The sequence below is a fragment of the Symphalangus syndactylus genome, chromosome 19 (genome assembly GCF_028878055.3).
Source record: "Symphalangus syndactylus isolate Jambi chromosome 19, NHGRI_mSymSyn1-v2.1_pri, whole genome shotgun sequence".
Classification (NCBI taxonomy): Eukaryota; Metazoa; Chordata; class Mammalia; order Primates; family Hylobatidae; genus Symphalangus; species Symphalangus syndactylus.
Window position 1 is genome coordinate 11,172,837 of NC_072434.2, and position 21,564 is coordinate 11,194,400.

At 40.5% G+C, this 21,564-nt stretch overlaps 1 protein-coding gene across 3 annotated transcripts in view; it reads right to left on the minus strand.

Annotated features, from left to right (window-relative positions):
* Positions 1 to 421: 421 nt before the first annotated feature.
* Positions 422 to 21,564, minus strand: part of DTL (denticleless E3 ubiquitin protein ligase homolog) — a 68,473-nt gene continuing 47,330 nt past the window's right edge. For all 3 annotated transcript variants that reach the window (XM_055234969.2, XM_055234970.2, XM_063613119.1), the window contains 2 exons: positions 4,165 to 4,997; positions 422 to 2,407 (listed from right to left, as the gene is read on the minus strand). In XM_055234969.2, the coding sequence (XP_055090944.1) occupies positions 2,309 to 2,407; positions 4,165 to 4,997 (932 nt within the window). In that variant the 3' untranslated portion in view covers positions 422 to 2,308. The remainder of the gene's footprint in view (positions 2,408 to 4,164; positions 4,998 to 21,564) is intronic.

Below are 21,564 nucleotides of genomic sequence, written 5' to 3' on the forward strand. Positions count from 1 at the left end.
TCCATCATCAGTTACATGTGCAGTCCAGATGAAGAGACATTTGAAAGGACTAATCAGTCATCCTCACAAAATTTAATTAAGGGCCCGTGTTGAAACAGCCTAAAGCAAACTCTAATATGGGATCCTAGCAATAGTGCTTGGAATGTATTCAAATGGAAAAGTATGTGCTGGAAATACTTGTTTAGAAAAAGAACTATATCACTCCACCCTGCTTTATCAAGTAATCCAAGCCATCTTAAATGCTCAAGGTCTGACCCAAGCAAGATGTTTTTTATTAAAAGCTCTTTCAGCTTGAAATAGATTATAACTTTGGGAATAAACATTTTATTTAATGAACAAGTAGAAGGAATTCGTGACTACTATAGTTCTTTGGTGTAGACTGCTTCTAGGTAATGCAAAAAGCTCAGAAAAGGACATCAGATAAGGTAAAAGGCTTTATTATTCAGGATCAGCTCAAAGTCTGACACGGACACAGGCAGGGATAATTATCTCATCACAGTTGACCTTTGGCACCCATTTAAAAGTACTAGCTTTCCAAGTGAGACATGTTATACTCAGTAGACTCTCGGTATAATTTCTGACAGCCAAATGTATCCCAATTTCACTCAGTAGTGCTGCCAGGAGATGTGTAGGGATACAAACAAAATCATCTACTTTATCAATCTTTTTCTTTTTCATGGATTTTTTTCCCCCATTGGCTTTCAAAGCAAGTGAGATAAACAGCATTACTGGCAGATATTGGTCATAAATAACATCTTCCCAAAGCCCAACAGTCAAAAAACAAACACCAAATATAAGCAGATTAAGCAGATTTCCTAAATATTCAGTTAAGGCTATGGTGTGCTTGGTTTTGACCAGAGCAATTCTATGGCTTCCTTTTATTTTTCTCCCTGGATAAAACTATGCTCACTTGATCTATGCAATTTCAGTTGTTACAGCTTTAACTTATAGATCAAAGGGATTAAAAAGTTGTCAGAATAGATTTTCAAATAATGACAAAAACCGACATAAAGTCTGCACAGTCCTCAGGGATATGGATAAAACAAATGAAGCTTCATGACTGGAAGGAGGCTCCCTTCTAAGTACATAGTACATAGAAAGTATGTAAAGCCTCTTTCCATGAGGGTACAAAGGTGAAAAATATAAAACAATGGTTCAAGATCACTGATACATAATTGTTGATTAAGGGCAGGGATGTTTAAGATATTTTGCACATTATTAACTTAGAGTCAGTCTATACACTCTCTGTATTAAATATCTAGAGAAAATTCTATTACTTTTTGGCTCAGGGCTATCTATACTAAAAGGCTATTGCTTTTTATGTACATGAAAAGAAACTCAAGATTTATGTTTCTGGTTCTGGATTTTCAGTTAAGAGCTATACAAAAATATCAATAAGAAATCATCACTTTTTTCTTAAAATCTGATGACTTATTTTTTTTAAAACATTGCAGCCCCTAAAGAACTGATGACTGCACCTGAATTCAAACCCCAAATTGATTTTATAAAACATCTTCCTCTAGTAAACGGCAAAAATCATAACCTGTAGATGTTGGGTTGGCTGACATAGCAGATTGCTTGGTGAAAACATGGGGACCTGAAATCTCATACGGGAGATATATTTGAGAGAAAAAAGACAAACACAGCTTTCTGTTGTTGTTCTCCTAGTTTCTCCAAAGAGTTGACATTTATCACTGCATTTAAAATAAAGATGACTTTAACTCAAGAGACTGCATTTTAACACTGAACTGATATAAATGTACTTATCTGAACATCACATTTTTACACATACTTAAAAAAAAACCCACAAAAGCATAGTGAAAAGATTATGTATTTCAAATAAAATTTTACATGTTGGAGGCAGAACAGAACCAGGGGTCTTCAGCACAGGATTTCTCCGTCAGCCTTCACAGGCCTCATGCTGCGGCTGGCAGATACTTTCCACTAAGCATGTTAAGTTTCAGGATAACAAGAAACTTTTTTGCCTCCATGAACTGGGATGTCATTATTGTCGAGAAGATGAATAATTTAAAAAGTGAAGACTATTCATTCAAAATGCTAGAGTGACAAATTTACTTTATGAAATTTAAACACAGCATTCATCCTCGGGAAGCTGCATATACATTATGGTAGTAGAACCAGATTAGGTACATTTCAGCATTGAAAAGATTTTGTCTAAAAATGAAAAGGCAGCTTTCTTAAAGACCAGAGTTATAGAGTCACTCTAGTATTTTTCATCTTGTTTTAGTGGACCAAAGCTCAGCTTGTTTTAGTGGACCAAAGCTCAGTAACTCACTCAGATTAGAATCTATAATTCTGTTGAGTGTTCAGGACCACAGAAGTCCTCCTGGGACTTTCTATGGAAGTATGTGCAGATTTTCCTCATGGAGCTGGGAGTGATGGTGACCTAGAAGAAGAAAGTTTCGATTTCAGAGATTTCCTTGAAGTTCAACTGTTACCAAGTTATCACTAAGGCATACCTTAAATTAGGTTGCCAGAAATTTCATTGTTAATTAGCCTGCTTTCAGCTCCAAATACTTTCAATGGCAATGTCTCTTTCGGCTGATTTGCACTGACTATAGTAAAAACTTAACAGATGATATGTAGGGAAAGAAGGCATAGACTTTTTATGTGAATAGAAAACATTTACTAGCTAAGTGTCCTAATAAGAAACAAAGAAGTTACAATTACTATCCTTTTTGAAATAAATGAATAAATCAGCCCCCCCGCCAATTTATAAACAAGATAGGTATTCAAATGGAAGATGTTACTCTCTTCTGAAGGTTGACATTATCATCATATAAAGGTAAAAAATTTTTAAGAAATGTTAGCTTCAAATAAATTACAAGACCAGCACACTATTTCTACTTTTTAAAGATTTTAAGATTTATGTATCAGTGAAAATAGTTTTTCATTGGAACTACTTTTCTGCTAACACATAGCTGAGACCAGCTCCCTTGAAAAAAAAATAGAAATTTTGGCTAGAGATAAAGAGCAGTCATAATTTTGAGAGAAGGAAAGATTCCTTATAACTGTCTTTTTTCTCCACTTTCTACAGCAAGGTCTTGATTACAGTTTGTGTACTAAGTTGTCTTTAAAATCTATCAGTTTATTTTTCAAAATTATGGGATAGGTCTTCATGAGAGCAGGTGGGGGTTATGAACACTTATTAAACTAAAACTGGCCTAAGGTTGGTTATCTAGCTTCTGCCCTTTAAAATGGCAGATGATGCTGATCATGATTCTGGGTTCTATTTCAATCATCCCGCCACCACAAGAGCTACTGTGAAGTACAGTGGAAACTTCCTTAACCCATCTCCCCTTAACATGCAAACAACAGAAGCTTTTTATTCTGACTGGTGCCCATAGCTCACCCAATGCACTCAGCTACTTCTGCCTCCACCACTGTAATGAATCTTGTTTTTCAAGGTTCACAAACCTATTTCTGCCAGCAATCACTGATGACTGATACTATCTAATTTAAATATTAAGTCAGTCAATGAAATGAATCCTAAAAAGATAAGTGACACTACACTGAATGTTAAAAAGGATAGATATAGGTGTCAAAAGTATTACTGTGGTGTGGTAAAATGATTATAAAAGATTGGGGAGAAGTCATAAAAGTCTAGAAAGATTCCGCACTCAAATTGTTTTGTAAGTATCTAAGTTTCACTGTATTTTAAATAATCACAAAATGTAATTACGAACTGGAAATCTACTTATGGATGTTGGCAACTTTCCCATGAACAACAGCTTTATCTATAAAAAGAGGATGGCATACTGTCTAACAGGAGAGGGGAGGTATTTTTGAACTGATATCCTGGAGCATGATGATGAAGGCTTTAGTGAATCAGGCAACAGGGCTGAGGAGTATGGACCCTGACAGGAGGAATTTTAATGGGAGTAAGTAGAGTTGCCAGATAAAATACAGCACATTCAGTTACACTTGAATTTCAGACAAACAAAAATAGTTTCTTAGCATAAAAAATTTTTAGTAAAAATACGGCCCATGCAAAATTTGTTTTGTATTTATGTGCTAAATTTGGCAGCACTAGGAATAAATAGATTTCTTTCTTTAAAAAAAAAAAGCATCCTGACTTGAGACATCTGGGTGTCTGGCCCCTTTTAAGTTAGGAAATGTATCTTCTCACCACTGCTGACTTACCGGGCTTGGCGATGTCTTTCCGCTCTGTCTCCTGGAATTGGGTGTCTGGGACGATGGACTTCGTGGAGATGGATTCTCAGCCTTCCGTTTGGCTGCCATGGCCAACAACCAGTTTTTATTCTCTGGGGAACTATTTTCTTTGCCTACCATTTCAGACCCTTCTCCACAAGGTCTCAAAGGAAGAGGTAGCGTTCCACAGCTTTCTGAAGCATATGGACTGACAGGAGATGGAGGCTCTGAGATACTTGTACCAGCTCCTTCAATTTTGCTTGATTTAGTAGGACCTAGAGAGTCCTTACTAAGGTCTTCCTGGTTACCAGCAAGGCAGCACAGATCCAAATGAAGATTTTCAACTTGGCCATCGAGCTCAGTCACACAGTTACAACTCTTCACACACTTTTGTTTCACACTCTCCAGACAGCTTGAGTCTAGCCTCCTCTTTACTCTATTTCTAGACTCAGAGCAAGCCTCTGCTTGGGATGACTTCTGGCTCACAGGAATAAGGGCTTTTCTTGGAGACATGATCTTGGTCTCGGAAGCAGGTGGAGTGATGGGTGGTGATGAGGAAGGTGTTCGGGTCACCCAGTTTCTAATCGACATCTTGAAAGATGAAGGTGGCTTGGGAGAGATGGAGGAGACAGAGCCTCTTCTGTTGATGGGAGACCGGGCCTTGGCAGGAGAGGTTTTAATAGAGAACGTAGGAGTATTTGAAGGAAGAGGGAGGTCTCCAGCACAGCTTGGGGCACAAGCTGCGGATGACGGGGAAGAATTGGATGGATTGCACTTTACCCTGGGGGCTTTGGCAGGAGTACTCTGGCTACTCGTTACTGTTACTGAAAAAGAGGAGAGGATCATGAAAATCAGAAGTGAAAGCCATACAAAGTCCCTAAATGCTCATCAAGACAAAAATCATAGTTAACCTAATCATCTAAGGGTCAATTTGCCAGTAAGTAGGTTATATACATCACTTGATTCCAACCACACCCTTTTATCATTTTCCTTTCTCTTTTCCAAGTCACCAACCTCCCAACTATCCCATTATAAAATATATGCTTGTAAAAATCGACAAAATACCAAAAAACATAAAGAGAAAAAATTTAAAACACTTAGGTAAACCATGTTTGGCATACTTTCTATATTTCTGCATGTGATACATACTATACGTCTCAACTTTTTTCTTTACAAAAATGAGACTGATATAAGGGGAAAGTGGCAGATAGGAGGCGACTAATTTGCCACTCAGACAGACAGAACAGCATGTGGAGACTCACATAGTGAACTTTGGCTCCAAGAACTATTGCAGGAACATACCAGAAAAAACAAAAGAATTAACAGATCCTTCGAAAGAAGTGGCTTGCTGCTGCAAAACGATAAGACAGCAGAAAAATTGAGTGCCCAAAGTGTGAGAGGGCTCCCGAAGCTGTGAGCTTGGTCAAAGAGGACAACCATCCCTGATGGAGGAGAACTGGTCTTCAGTCAAGGGTATACGAGTAAATGTGCTCCCCTGCTAGAACCTCCAAACAAACTCTCAAGGTCCGAAGTGTGAGAGGTTGGCCGGGCGTGGTGGCTCATGCCTGTAATCCCAGCACTATGGGAGGCCGAGGTGGGTAGATCACTTGAGGTCAGGAGTTCAAGACTAGCCTGGCCAACATGGTGAAACCCTGTCTCTACTAAAAATACAAAAATTAGCCAGGCATGGTGGTGTGCACCTGTAGTCCCAGCTACTCAGGAGGCTGAGGCAGAAGAATCGCTTGAACCTGGGAGGTGGAAGTTGCAGTGAGCCAAGATCGCACGCACTGCACTCCGGCCTGACAGAGAGAGACTCCGTTTCAAAACAAACAAACAAACAAACAAAAAACAGTGTGAGAGGGGTAAAGTCCACTTCTGCACACATCCTCACTGGGGAACCTGAAAATCCAGATCATGGGAGAAGGAGAACTGAAATGAATTTAGAGAGCCAAACAAGATATAAAAGTAGAAGCAGCAGCAGGAAGAGCCCTGTAGGCACTCCTGGTCCCCAGGGAAACCATTTCTGACTATCTCACAGGGGTCTTTGGAGAGGGCAGCCAATGGAATTGGGGAAGGACCATAGGGAGAAGGAGACTTTCAGCTGAACTTCGTAATGATTTCAACTGAGCCTGAATTTTCCTGGGCAGAATCTGTAGGGAGATGGGACAAACAGGAAGTGCACGTATGAGCACAGAAGCTGTGGCAGGCAGATGGACACGGCCTAAAAGCCCTGCTTGCTTTCTCGGCGGGGAGGTTTGTAGTCTAGGGCAAGATCTCCACCCTGTGCACTGGAGGCATGGATACAAATTTGGTTCTGTATCATGGATACAAATACAGATCTGTTGGCTGTTGGGGAAGCACAGCAGGCGTGAGACTGGCCTTGCTGGCTGTGGCCTGTCACTGCCGGCTTTCCCCTATTTCCCTGGTGATGTGTATGAAGCGGCAGAGGCAGCCATAATCTCCCTTAGAACATAACTCCATTGGCCTGTTAACCACCACTCCCATCGCCCAGAGGCCACAGCAAGCCCTGCCCAAGGAGTCTGAGCTCAGAGACACTATCCCTGCCCGCACCAGATGGTCTTTCTCTAACCGCCCTGGTAGCCGTAAACAAAAGACAAACAAAAGCCATAAACTCGTGGGGCCCTGCCCATTGCCTGAGAAACCCGAAAACCTATCCAGGCAACCTTAGGGCAAGCTTATATCCCCCGCTATACTACCGCAGTTGATACTCTCTTGAAAGCGCCACCTGCTGGCTGGAGGCCAACCAATTCAAGCCATTACAGCAATTCAACAGAACGACCCTGCTCCAAGAAACGAGAAAATACCAGCTAATTCTACTGCCTGTAACATCTTGGCCAACCAGAGGTCCTGAGTCTGTCCATGTAATAACTTCAGTGCTAGTATAACTAGCATTCAAGACAACCAGTACACTAAATAAAACTACAACCAAGTACTCTCACACAGTCCACTTCACTCCCTTCCTACCACCACCATCAGAGCAGGTGCCGGTATCCATGGCATACAGACCTGAAGACAGATCACATCACAGGACTCTTCGCAGACACTCTCCAGTGCCAGCCTAGAACCCAGTAGCTCTGCTGGGTGGCTCGACCCAGAAGAGCAATAACAATCACTGCAGTCCAGCTCTCAGAAAGCCCCACCCCTAGGGAAGGGGGAGAGCACCACACCAAGGGATCACCCTGTGGGACAAAAGAATTTAAACAGCACACATTGAGTCCCAGATCTTTCTTCTGACATAGTCCACCCAAATGAGAAGGAACCAGAAAAACAATTCTAGTAATATGACAACACAAGGTTCTATAACCACCCCTAAAAGATTACACTAGCTCACCAGCAATGGATCCAAACCAATAATAAATCTTTGAATTGCCAGAAAAGAATTTAGAAGGTCAATTTTTTTTTTTTTTTGAGATGGAGACTCACTCTGTCGCCCAGGCTGGAGTGCAGTGGCGCGATCTTGGCTCACTGCAAGCTCCACCTCCCGGGTTCATGCCATTCTCCTGCCTCAGGTTCCTGAGTAGCTGGGACTACAGACACCAGCCACCATGCCCGGCTAATTTTTTGTATTTTTAGTAGAGACAGGGTTTCACCGTGTTAGCCAGGATGGTCTCGATCTCCTGACCTCATGATCCGCCCGCCTCAGCCTCCCAAAGTGCTGGGATTACAGGTGTGAGCCACCGCGCCCAGCCTTAGAAGGTCAATTATTAAGCTACTCAAGGAGGCACCCGAGAAAGGTGAAAACCAACTTAAATTTAAAAACAAAACAAAACAGGATGTAGATGAAAAAAATCTCCAGAGAAATAGATAGTCAAGATGAAGGAAAAAATCTGAAGAGCTGGGAAGCAAAAGCATCAGGTAACTTGTAAAGGAAAAACCTACCAGATTAACAGCAGATACCCTACAAGCTAGAAGGGATAAAGGTCTTATCTTTAGCCTTATAATTATTAGCTGACAAAATAATTATCAGCCAAGAATTTTGTATCCAGTGAAACTAAGCTTCATAAATGAAGATGAAAGTCTTTTTCAAACGCTGAGGGAATTTGCCACTACCAAGCCAGCATAGTTTACAAAAACTGCTAAAAGGAGTTCTAAATCTTTTTTTTTTTTTTTTTTTTTTTTGAGACGGAGTCTCGCTCTGTCGCCCAGGCTGGAGTGCAGTGGCACGATCTCGGCTCACTGCAAGCTCCGCCTCCCGGGTTCACGCCATTCTCCTGCCTCAGCCTCTCTGAGTAGCTGGGACTACAGGCGCCCGCCACCACGCCCGGCTAATTTTTTGTATTTTTAGTAGAGACGGGGTTTCACCGTGGTCTCGATCTCCTGACCTCGTGATCCGCCCGCCTCGGCCTCCCAAAGTGCTGGGATTACAAGCATGAGCCACCGCGCCCGGCCAGGAGTTCTAAATCTTGAAGCAAAACCTCGAAATACACCAAAATAGAATCTCATCTCATAGTGGGGACTTCAATACAGTAAGTCAACATAGAAACAATGGACTTATACCCTAGAACAAATGGACTTAACAGGTATTTACAGAACATTCTACCCAACAACTGCAGAATATACATTCTATTCATCAGAACATTCATGGAACATTCTCCAAGATAGAGACCATATGATAGGCCACAAAACAAGTCTCAATAAATTTAAGAAAATCAAAATTATATCAAGTACTCTCTCAGACCACAGTGGAATAAAATTGGAAATCAACTCCAAAGGGAATTCTTAGAACCATGCAACATTAAATAATCTGCTCCTGAATGATCTTGGGGTCAATAATGAAATCAAAATCCAGGAGGAGGAAAGATGCAACAAAGATCAGAGTAGAACTTAACAAAATTGAAACAACAACAACAACAAAATACAAAAGATAAATGAAACAAAAAGCTGGTTCTTTGAAAAGATAAACAAAATTGATAGCCCATTAGTGAGATTAACCAAGAAGAGAGAAGATCCAAATAAGTCCAATTAGAAATGAAACAGGAAATATTAACAACGAATACCACAGAAATACAAAAGATCATTCAAGGCTACTATGAACACATTTATGCTCACAAACTAGAAACCTAGAGGAGATGGATAAATTCCTGGAAATATACAATCCTCCTAGATTAAACCAGGAAGAAACAGGAACTCTGAACAGACCAATAACAAGCACTGAGATTGAAATGGTAATAAAAAAATTGCCAAGAAGAAAAAGTCCAGGACCAGATGGATTCACTGCTGAATTCTATCAGACATTTAAATAAGAACTGGTACCAATCTTACTGAAACCATTCCAAAAGAGAAAGAGGGAATACTCCCTAAATCATCCTATGAAGCCAGTATCACTCTAATACCAAAACCAGGAAAGGACATGACAAAAAAGAAAACTACAGACCAATATCCCTGATGAACATAGATGCAAAAATCCTCAACAAAATACTAGCTAACCAAATCCAACAGTATATCAAAAAGATAATCTACCATGATCAAATGGATTTCAAACCAGGGATGCAGGGATAGTTTAATATACACAAGTCAATACATGAGATACACCATATAAACAGAATTAAAAACAAAAATCAGGCTGGGTGCGGTGGCTCATGCCTGTAATCCCAGCACTTTGGGAGGCCGAGGAGGGCAGATCACTTGAGGTCAGGAGTTTGAGACCAGCCTGGCCAACATGGTGAAACCCCATCTAAAAATATAAAAATTAGCCAGACGTGGTATCTCAGCTACTTGGGAGGCTGAGGCAAGAGAATCCCTTGAACCTGGGTGGCGGAGGTTGCAGTGAGCTGAGATTGTGCCATTGCACCCCAGCCTGGGCAATAAGAGCAAAACTCTGTCTAAGAGAAAAACAAACAAAAACACATGATCACTTCAATAGAAGCAGAAAAAACATTTGACAAAATCCAATATCCCTTTATGATGAAAATCCTCAGCAAAATTAGCATAGAAGGAACATACTTTAAGGTAATAAAAGCCATCCATGACAAACCCACAGCCAACGTTATACTGAACGGGGAAAAGTTGAAAGCATTCCCCATGAGAACTGGAAAAAGACAAGGATGCCCACTTTCACCACTTCTATTCAACATAGTAGTGGAAGCCCTAGCCAGCCACAGCCAGTCAGAAAAGAGAAATAAAAGGCATCCAAATTGGTAAAGAGGAAGTCAAACTGTCACTGTTAGCAAATGATATGATTGTCTACCTAGAAAACCCTAAAAACTCATCCGAAAAGCTCCTAGATCTGATAAATGAATTCCATTAGGTTTCAGGATACAAAATCAATGTACATAAATCAGTAGTACTGCTATACAGCAACAGCAGACAAGCTGCGAATCAAATCAATAACTCAACCCTTTTTACAACAGCTGCAAAACCTATGAATATACCTAACTAAGGAAGTAAAAGACCTCTACAAGGAAAACTACAAAACACTGCTGAAAGAAATCAGACGACACAAACAAATGGAAAAACACAACCTACGCTCAAGGATGGGTAGAATCAATGCTGTGAAAATAACTATACTGCCAAAAGCAATCTACAAATTCAGTGCAATTCCCATCAAAATACCATCATTGTTCTTCACAGAACTAGAAAAAACAATCCGAAAAGTCATATGGAACCAAAAAACAGCCCACATAGCCAAAGCAAGACTAAGCAAAAAGAACAAATCTGGAGGCATCACATTACCTGACTTCAAACTACACTACAAGGCTATAGTCACTCAAACAGCATAGTACTGGTATAAAAATAGGCAAATAGACCAATGGAATAGAACAGAGAACCCAGAAATAAAACTAAATACTTACAGCCAAATAATCTTCAACAAAGCAAACAAAAACATAAGGTGGGGAAAGGACACCCTATTCAACACATGGTGCTGGGATAACTGGCAAGCCACATGTAGAATGAAACTGGATCCTCATCTCTCACCTTATACAAAAATCAACTCCAGATGGACCAAAGACTTACATCTAAGACCTGAAACCATAAAAACTCTAGAAGATAACATGGGAAAAACTCTTCTAGACATGGCCTAGGCAAAGAGTTCATGACCAAGAACCCAAAAGCAAATGCAAGAAAAACAAAGATAAATAGATGGAACTTTTAGCTTAAACTAAAAAGCTTCTGCACAGCAAAAGAAATAATCAGCAAAGTAAACAAAGAACCCACAGAGTGGGAGAAACTCTTCACAATCTATGCAACTGACAAAGGACTATTATCCAGAATCTACAAGGAACTCAAACAAATTGATACGGGAGTGCTGGGAAGGGAAGAGCATCGTCCCTTTAAATGATATGGAATGGAGGAAGGGAAGTGTTGGGTAGAAGAAGGTGTGATCCCTGTAGGGCTCCATCCCCACAGACCTAGGTGAGGACAGGCATTTCCTTCCCAAATGTTGCATTTCCCAAGACCACCTTGGCCTGCCACGCCCCCATCCTGTGCCTATAAGAACCCCCAAGACCCTAGCAGGAACACATGGTGGCTGGATGTTGCGAGGAACACATTGGCAGAGAAAGACACAAGTGACTGGTTGTCGAGCAGACGTTGAGGAGCACGCTGGCAGAAGAGCACACTGACAGGCATCGGCAGGCCAGCCGGGAATCAACTGGTGGAATGATGCAGAGTTTGGTCAGGGCAGTCGGAGGAGAACTTGGGCCGCTAAAGGCCCAACTCCAGGGGAAAACCATTTCCCTCTGGCTCCCCCATCTGCGGAGAGCTACTTCTGCTCAGTGGAACCTTGCACTCAAATTCTCCAAGCCCACATGTGATCCGATTCTTCCGGTACACCAAGGCAAGAACCCCAGGATACAGAAAGCCCTCTGTCCTTGCGATAAGGCAGGGGTCTAATAGAGCTGGTTAACACAAGCCGCCTATAGACAGCAAAACTAAAAGAGCACACTGTAACACACGCCCACTGGGGCTTCAGGAGCTGTAAACATTCACTCCCAGACACTGCTGTGGGGTTGGAGCCCCACAGCCTGCCCATCTGTATGCTCCTGTAGAGGTCTGAGCAGCAGGGCATTGAAGAAGGGAGCCACACCCTCATCGCACGCCCTGCAAGGGGGACAAGGGAACTTTTCCGGTTTTAAAATCAGCAAGGAAAAAAAACAAATAATCCCATCAAAAAGGGGGCTAAGGACATGAACAGACAATTCTCAAAAAAAAGATATACACAGGGCCATCAAACTTATGAAAAAATGCTCAACATCACTAATAATCAGCGAAATGTAAATCAAAACCACAATGCAATACCATCTTACTCCTGCAAGAATGGCCATAATTGGGGTGGATGTGGTGGAAAGGGAACACTTTTACACTGCTGGTGGGAATGTAAACTAGTACAACCACTACAGAAAACAGTACAGAGATTCTGTAAAGAACTAGAAGTAGACCTACCATTTGATCGAGCAATCCCACTACTGGGTATCTACCCAGAGGAAAAAAAGTTACTATATGAAAAAGACACTTGCACATGCATGTTTATAGCAACATAATTTGCAACTGCAAAAATGTGGAACCAGCCCAAATGCCCTTCAATCAACAAGTGGATAAAGAAAACGTGGTGTGTATATATATACCATAGAATACTACTTAGCCATAAAACGGAATTGAAATAATGGCATTTGCAGGAACCAGGATGGAGTTGGGGACCATTATCTTTTTTTTTTTTTTTTTTTTTTAGATGGAGTCTCGCTCTGTCACCCAGGCTGGAGTACAGTGGCATGATCTTGGCTTGCTGCAACCTCAACCTCCATCTCCCAGGTTCAAGCAATTCTCCTGCCTCAGCCTCCCAAGTAGCTGGGATTACAGGCATGCACCACCACGCCTGACTAAGGTTTGTATTTTTAGTAGAGAGGGGGTTTCACTATGTTGGCCAGGCTGGTCTTGAATTCCTGACCTCAGGTAATCCACCCGCCTTGGCCTCCCAAAGTGCAAGGATTACAGGCATGAGCCACTGCGCCTGGCCTGGAGACCATTATTCTAAGTGAAGTAGCTCAAGAATGGAACCAAACATCGTATGTTCTCACTTGTAAGTGGGAGCTAAGCTATGAGGATGCAAAGGCATAAGAATGATACAATGGACTTTGGGGACTCAAGGTGGCAGGGAGGTAAGGGGTAAAAGACTACACATTGGTTACAGCGTACACCACTTGAGTGATGGGTGCACCAAAATTTTGGGAATCACCACTAAAATACTTATCCATGTAATCAAACATCACCGGTTCCCCCAAAACTATTGAAATTTTTTAAAAAAGGAGAGATCATTATATATATACTATTTCATAATCTTTTATCTCAAGTAAATTTATTTTTATTGTGTATATGGGCTATAATGTGATGTTTTGATACATGCATACATTGTAGAATGATTAAATCAAGCCAATTAACATCACTTCATATATTTTTGTGGTAAGAACATTTAAAATCTACTCAGCAATTTTCAAGTACATAGTACGTTATTCTACTGTCTGCTCCTATGAGTTCAACTTTTTAAGATTCCACAAGTAAGTGAGATTATGCAGTATTTGTCTTTCTCTGTCTGGCTTATTTCTCCTAGCATGTCTTTCAGGTTCATCCCTGTTGTTGCAAATGACATTAACTTTCTTCTTTTTCAAGGTTGAATAGTAGTCCATTGTGTATATACACCATATTGTCTTTATCTGTTGATGAATACTTGGGTGATTCCGTATCTTGGCTATCGTGAATAGTGCTGCAGTGAACACTGGAGTGCAGGTATCGCTTCCACATACTGCTATCATTTTTTTTTTTACATATACCCAAAAGTGAAACTGCTGGATCATATGGTAGTTCTATTTTTAATTTTTTTGAGAAACTGCCATTCTGTTTTCCATAATGGCTATGCTAACTTACATTCCCACCAGTGTACAAGGGTTCCCTTTTCTCCACATCCTTACCAATACTTGTTACCTTTTGTCTTTTTGATAAAAGCTATCCTAACAAGTGTGAGGGATATCTCACTGTGGTTTTGATTTACATTTCCCTGATGATTGGTGATGTTGAGCAGTTTTTCATATACCTGTTGGGCATCTGTATGTCTTCTTTTGAGAAACGTCTATTTGGGCCCTTTGTCCATTTTAAAATTAGGAATAACCTGCTTCTTAATATATTGTGAACATTTCCCACATTAATACAGATTTACCTTATCATTTTTAATAGCGACAATGTATTCTAAGGTATAGGTATTCTACAACACATTTAACGCTGCCATTTGCATTCTTATATAAACTCTTCAGAAATGCTAGGGCAGAAAGGCACTGCACAGGGGCTCTCAAACAGGAATGCACAGATCTAAAACCTGGCACAATCACTTACTATGTGATTGGGCATAACCCTTTATCTCCTTGGACTCAGATTCTATATCTGTTAAAGGAGATAGTTTTTCTTTTCACAAGAAGCCATTCAATCAATTACTTGTTAAGGTTATCAGGCCTCACATGGCTTCCCACTTTATTTTACAAATGACTACTATTTTCCACAAGGCAAAAAACATTCAGAATCTCAGTGCTTGCTCTCTGTAAATCAAATCAAACTTAGTAAATAGGGCTTCTCTATGTGTACCTGTCCCTTTGTTTACATACAATGGCAAGAACTTCAGGCAAATTTTTATGAACTTCATGCTTCTTCCCTCTCAGACTCTACCACAGACAACACTTTCTCAATTTCCTTCTGAGCTTTCTAAATTGCTGAAATAACATTCCTGTCTTCAAATAACGAGGACATTTATTTATTTCTCAGTCATAAAGCCTTTGAATTGTTAACTATAATTTTTAATCCAGTTTAATTACCTAATTGCATTTATATCCAGCTGAATTTAGGATGGGCTGATATAAAAATGCAATCTCTCTTTTAGCATAAATAAAGATTGGCAAGTACTCACTTTAGTCAGTTAATTATCCTGTCCTTTTTTACCCTGTGCTTTTCACTCCTAAAGCAGTCTTGCCTTGAAAGACAGAAATTTTACAAATTGACTTTTGCCTAAACTTTTCTCATCAACCATATGTTTAGAACCAGCCAAAATGTTACTGCTCAAATTTTAATAAGGATCATTACTGAAAAACCCCATTTTGTCATAAGGTGCCATCAAAAGGACTTAGTAACAGGAACCTATTCATGAAGCCTCTGGTTATGGTTCTCACACTAATGCTCTAGAGCTTGATAACAGCTGTTTTCTCAGCAGAAAAGGAAGTTTTCATTTGCTGCACTCCTCAGTGCAGGTCAATAGTCACTGCACAGCTGCCACAGTCATCTGTTCCATTTAAGTGGGTCAAAGTGTACATTTAGGGCAGAAAGTCCTAAAATTTTATGAGTCCTATAATATGCCGATTAACAAGGCAGGATTGGAGAAGAAGGAAGAGCGGGGACAGGGACAAACCAGGTATCTAGGTTTCTGAAACTTGCATGGCACACACTGGAAGTATTTACTGATAAGGCTGGTATGAAATTGATGTGTTGGAAAGTTGGGGCATTTCCTCTTCCTCCAGGATATCATGGTGAAAGAGGAAGTGGTCCATGGGGGTCGAAGAAATTTTGTTAGCTTTGAAGGTTAGCAAATGCTGGGTCAAATTTAAGTGTGTGTATGTGTTTTTTAAACAGTAATTAGATTATAACAGTATGAAAGTTAATGGTAAAAAAATTCAACCAGTACAGAGGAGAAGAGGGTAGAAACAGGATCCTCTTTTCAACTTTTTCATTTCACTTTTACATTCTTGTGCATTCCACAATTTTCTCTGTGCCTATTTAGCACATACAAAGGTATATATGTATCATACCTTAAAAAACCCCAAAACACAAATGGATTATACTATATATATATTACATGTTCTGCAATTTGCTCTTTTATTTTTACGTCTCTTCATGTAAGTACACATAGATGCATTGCATTATTTTTAACAGGCGCAGAGCATGCCATTATATGGGCCTACACATTTAAATATGGCATGCCATTTTTAGTACTTCATCTACTTAACTGGACCAGCTCCTTATTGACCTTAAGCAATATATGAGATTTGATGACATAGTAGCATAAGACTGAGTTATTGCCCTAAATGCTTCCCTAAAGTCAGTTCCTTCGAACAATTATACGGAGTCTACTAACAGTTTGCAGCTTCTTTATTTTTTGAGACGGAGTCTTGCCTTGTCGCCCAGGCTGGAGTGCAGTGGCATGATCTCGGCTCACTGCAACCTTCGCCTCCTGGATTCAAACAGTTCTCCTGCCTCAGCCTCCCAAGTAGCTGGGATTACAGGCGTGTGCCACGACGCCCGGCTAATTTTGTATTTTTAGTAGAGATGGGGTTTTGCCATGTTGGCAAGGCTAGTCCCGAACTCCTGACCTCAGGTGATGCACCTGCCTCGGCCTCCCAAAGTATTGGGATTACAGGCGTGAGCCACCGTGCCCAGCCAGCTTCATTCTATATGAGAGTTTGTCATCTGTCCTCAGCCTGCCTTTTCGGTCTTTTTTTTTTTTTTTTGAGACGGAGTCTTGCTGTGTCACCCAGGCTGGAGTGCAGTGGCGCGATCTCGGCTCACTGCAAGCTCCGCCTCCCGGGTTCAGGCCATTCTCCTGCCTCAGCCTCCCGAGGAGCTGGGACTACAGGCGCCAGCCAACACGCCTGGCTAATTTTTTGTATTTTTAGTAGAGACAGGGTTTCACCGTGTTAGCCAGGATGGTCTCGATCTCCTGACCTTGTGATCCGCCCGCCTCGGCCTCCCAAAGTGCTGGGATTACAGGCTTGAGCCACCGCGCCCGGCCTACCTTTTCGGTCTTATCATGTACTTTGCTATTCTAGGATCACGTTACAGGACACTACTAGTTGCTTCCTGAACAAGCTGTGTACTGTCACATATCTTTGTTCATGTGGTTTTCTTGCCAAGTCAGCTCCTCCTTTGCCAGGCAGAAATTCTTCTCATGTTTTAAGGCTCTGATGACAATGTTAACTCCATTGTGAAGAATTCACAACTTCTTTCCTCTTCTCCCACAGAGCTCTCCTCTCACAGGGGAAATAGGTTCTCAGAGTCCCTTGTTTACATAGCTAATGGCTGTGTGCTATAGTTTTTGAATCTGCCTCCTAGACTAGACTGTGAGCCTAGAGGGCAGCTAATAATGGTTTACTCATCTTTAGGCCCAGTGACCCTATAGTGCCTAGTAAGGAATTATTAAACAATGTTTGTTAAGTTTCATTACTGCTGACAAGGATACAGGTGAGGTTCTAGGGATCAGAAAATTGACTCTATAATTATCCTGCTGACTCGTGAGACTGCAGCAAGCAACTGAGATAGAATAGGTAAGGTTTCCTTCTCTTTAGGATAAGGATAATCAGGCCAGGCGCGGTGGCTCACGCTTGTAATCCCAGCACTTTGGGAGGCCGAGGTGGGCGGATCACGAGGTCAGGAGATCGAGACCACGGTGAAACCCCGTCTCTACTAAAAATATAAAAAAATTAGCCGGGCGTGGTGGCGGGCGCCTGTAGTCCTAGCTACTCGGAGAGGCTGAGGCAGGAGAATGGCGTGAACCCAGAAGGTGGAGCTTGCAGTGAGCCGAGATCGCGCCACTGCACTCCAGCCTGGGTGACAGAGCAAGACTCTGTCTCAAAAAAAAAGAAAAGGATAAGGATAATCAACTTTGTCACTCAATAATGCCTAAACCAGAGGTTCTCAATTCTGGCTACATAACAGACCTACTTGGAGCTTTGTAAAAATATAGGTACTTGGCCTCCACCCCAGTCCCATTGAATCAATCACTGGGGATACACAAACTTGAAAAGCTCCCCAAGTAGCTATGATGCATAGCCAAGATTGAGGACTATTGGTTTCAACAGTGCTATGAGATCTCTGGCTAAAACACAGGGAAAGAGCAGTAAGCAATAAAGCAGGTGCCGGCTGGGAAAAGTAGGGCAGGGGAAAAGAGGCTGTGTCTTAGCACTTAAACCCTTCCAATTAATGTGTTAACTGGGGGGGGGTTTACAAACCAGGGCCAGAAGTGAAGATAAGCAGCCCAGGACAGCAATGAAAGGTTGGCGTGGCAATTAGAAGCTTGGGAAAGCAGGCGAACATGATTTTCAAGATGGCAATGTGATTAGAAGCAGCAAATCTGTGGCTGGAAGCTGGCTTAGAGAGTCGAATGGTCAGTGTGCCAGCCTTTGGCACCCATGTGAGGTTGTTGCTTTGTAGTGCTCTTCAGAGTAACCCTAGCATCACCCAGAAATGGAGTAATCTAGGCATAACTCTTACTCCGATCTTAACCTGAAATTTTGCCTTGCTCTGCTAGGTTCTTTTTTTTTTTTTTGAGACAGAGTTTTGATCTGTCCCCCAGGCTGGAGTACAGTGGCGCGATCTCTACTCACTGCAAGCTCCACCTCCTGGGTTCACGCCATTCTCCTGCCTCAGCCTCCCGAGTAGCTGGGACTACAGGCGTGTGCCACCACGCCCGGCTAATTTTTTTTGTATTTTTAGTAGAGACGGGGTTTCACCATGTTAGCCAGGATGGTCTCGATCTCCTGACCTCATGATCCACCCACTCGGCCTCCCAAAGTGCTGGGATTACAGGCGTGAGCCACTGCACCCAGCCTGCTCTGTTAGGTTCTAAAGAAGGCAGTGCTGCAGAGTGGTTCTGAGCATATGTTCTAGAATCAGACTGCAAGGGTTCAGTTACAGACTCTGGTTCTACAACTTCATAGCTATGAGATTTTAAGCAAGTCTAACTTCCTTGACATTCAGTTTCAGTTGTTTTCATAATTAAATGAGATAATCCAAGTAGGTCCTTAGAACAATTATGCTAGGAGTCAATAATGGCTAAACGTTGTTATCATTACAACTCACATTTGGTCAATATGTAACTTTTTTGGTGACTTGGCTTCTAATACTAAGAATAATTAATGGCACACTAAAAGTACATAGTTAAAAGCAAGATACTTTTCATCACAAATTTTAAAAAATGGTATAGTCATTAACACAAGAATTCCACCTTTGGGAATCTTATTTTAATGGGAAGGGGGACCCTAAATTCAGGGAGGAAAAAACTCCAAGTTTTAAAATATTGGAAACAAATGTTTAACTACAGTAGAATAGCTAGGTAAATTATGGAACATTTACTCAAGTGTAGTATTTTAAATAGTGTTGCAAAAAAGATAACAGAAAGTACTTAAGGCTAGGTGCAGTGGCTCATGCCTGTAATCCCAGCACTTTGGGAGACTGAGGTGGGTGGATTGCTTGAGCTCAAGAGTTGAGCCCAGCCTGGGCAACATGGTGAAACCCCAACTCTACAAAAAATACAAAAATTATCCAGGCGTGGTGGTGTGTGCCTGTAGTCCCAGCTATTGAGAGGCTGAAGTGGTAGGATAGCTTGAGAGAAATGAAATGCGTATTCAGCACAACTATGGTTCTGTTAAAAAGAATCTCTATGTATAAGGGAAAAACCTCAAAAAATAACTGGAAATGTTATTTAAAATTATGTCAAAGTGGAGGGAATACTGATGACTTTTTTTTCTAAATGAGTATTCTCTAATGGCCTCATATGATTCTTTTCTTTTATATTTTCTAAAATGAGAGAGAGAAAAGTACATATAATGACAGACAACAGAAAGACATCCAAGTTCATGGACCAGAAGATTTAACATTATTACGATGTCAATACTCCCATAACTGATCTACACAGTTACTGCAATTCCTATCAAAATCCTAGCTGGCTATTTTGCAGACAATGACAAGCTGAACCTAAAATTTGTATAAAAGAGACCCAGAACAGTCAAGACAATCTTGAAATAAAAGAAGAAAACAGAAGTAGAATTTCAAAACCTACTACAAAGCTACAGTAATGAAGACAATGCAGAACTATAATAAGGACAGACACATAGATCAATGGAATTGAGAAGTCAGAAATAAACCCTCACATTTATGGTCAATTGATTCTTGGCAGATTTTTACCAAGGGTGCCATGACAATTCAATGGGCTAAAGAATAGTCTGTTTAACAAGTGATGGTGAGAAAGTTAAATATCCATATGTAAAAAATTTGAATGCCTAACTCACACCATAACACAAAAATAAACTCAAAACGAATCACAGGCCTAAACTAAAAAACTAGAAGAAAGCAGTGGAGTAAATCCTTGTTACCTCAGAATAGGCAATAGTTTCTTTGATTTAACATCAAAAGCATAAGTGACAAAGGAAAAAACAGATAAACTGAACTTCATCAAAATTATAAAGTTACATGTGTCAAGAGACACCATCAAGAAAGTAAAAACACAACCCACAGAATAAATCATTGCAAATCATTACATGACAAAGGACTTATGTCCAGAATATATAAAGAATGCTTACAACTCAACAATAAAAAGACAAATAACCCAATTAAAATATGGGCAGAAGATCTGCATAGACATTTCACCAAGGAAAATATATAAATGGCCAATAAGCACATGAAAAGATGTGCAGCATCACTGGCCATCAGGAAAATACAAATCAAAACCACAATGGGATACTAATTCACACCTGCTAGGATGGGTATAATGAAAAAGATGGACAATAACAAATGTTGACAAGAACATAAGAGAAATTGGAACCCTTATTTTAGGTGTTGAAAATATTCTAGAATTAGATTGTATTAATGACTACATAACTCTAAATATAGTTGACGCTCTGTATCTTGAGTTCTGTATACTGGGTTCCACAGCCATGCATTCAGTTAAACTACAAATTGAAAATATTAAAACAAAAACACGAAAAAAGATGGTTGTGTCTGTTTTTGTTTTAATATTTTCAATTTGTAGTTTAACTGAATGCCTGGCTGTGGAACCCAGTATACAGAACTCAAGATACAGAGAGTCAACTATATTAGAGTTATGTAGTCATTAATACAATCTAATGTACAGACTTTTCTTTCCTGTCATTATTCCCTAAATGATATAGTACAACTGTTAATATAGCATTTATACTGTACCAGGTATTTTAAGTAATCTAGAGATGATAAAAGTATATGGGAAAATGTACATAGGTTATAGGCAAATACTACACCATATATAATGAATCTGAACTTCTGTGTACTTTGGTATCTGTTGGGGGTTCCTGGATCCAATCTTCCATGGATCCTGAGGGACAACTGCATACTAAAAGGAACTGAGCTTTATCTTGATTTAACCAAAATCATGACTATATTAGGAGGATGAGGAGTATGAAGGTTTGATAGTGGTGGGACACAGGAAAGGGAGTTAAATCCTCATGTTACAAAGGAAAGAAGTTAATAAAGCTGAAAATTGCAAAAAATAAATAGAAATGCACAGAACTATTTAGAGGTCTAGACATACATATCAAAGAATCAGCAAAAAGATTTGAAAGAGGTTGCCTCTGGAAAAGGGAAACTATGAGGCAG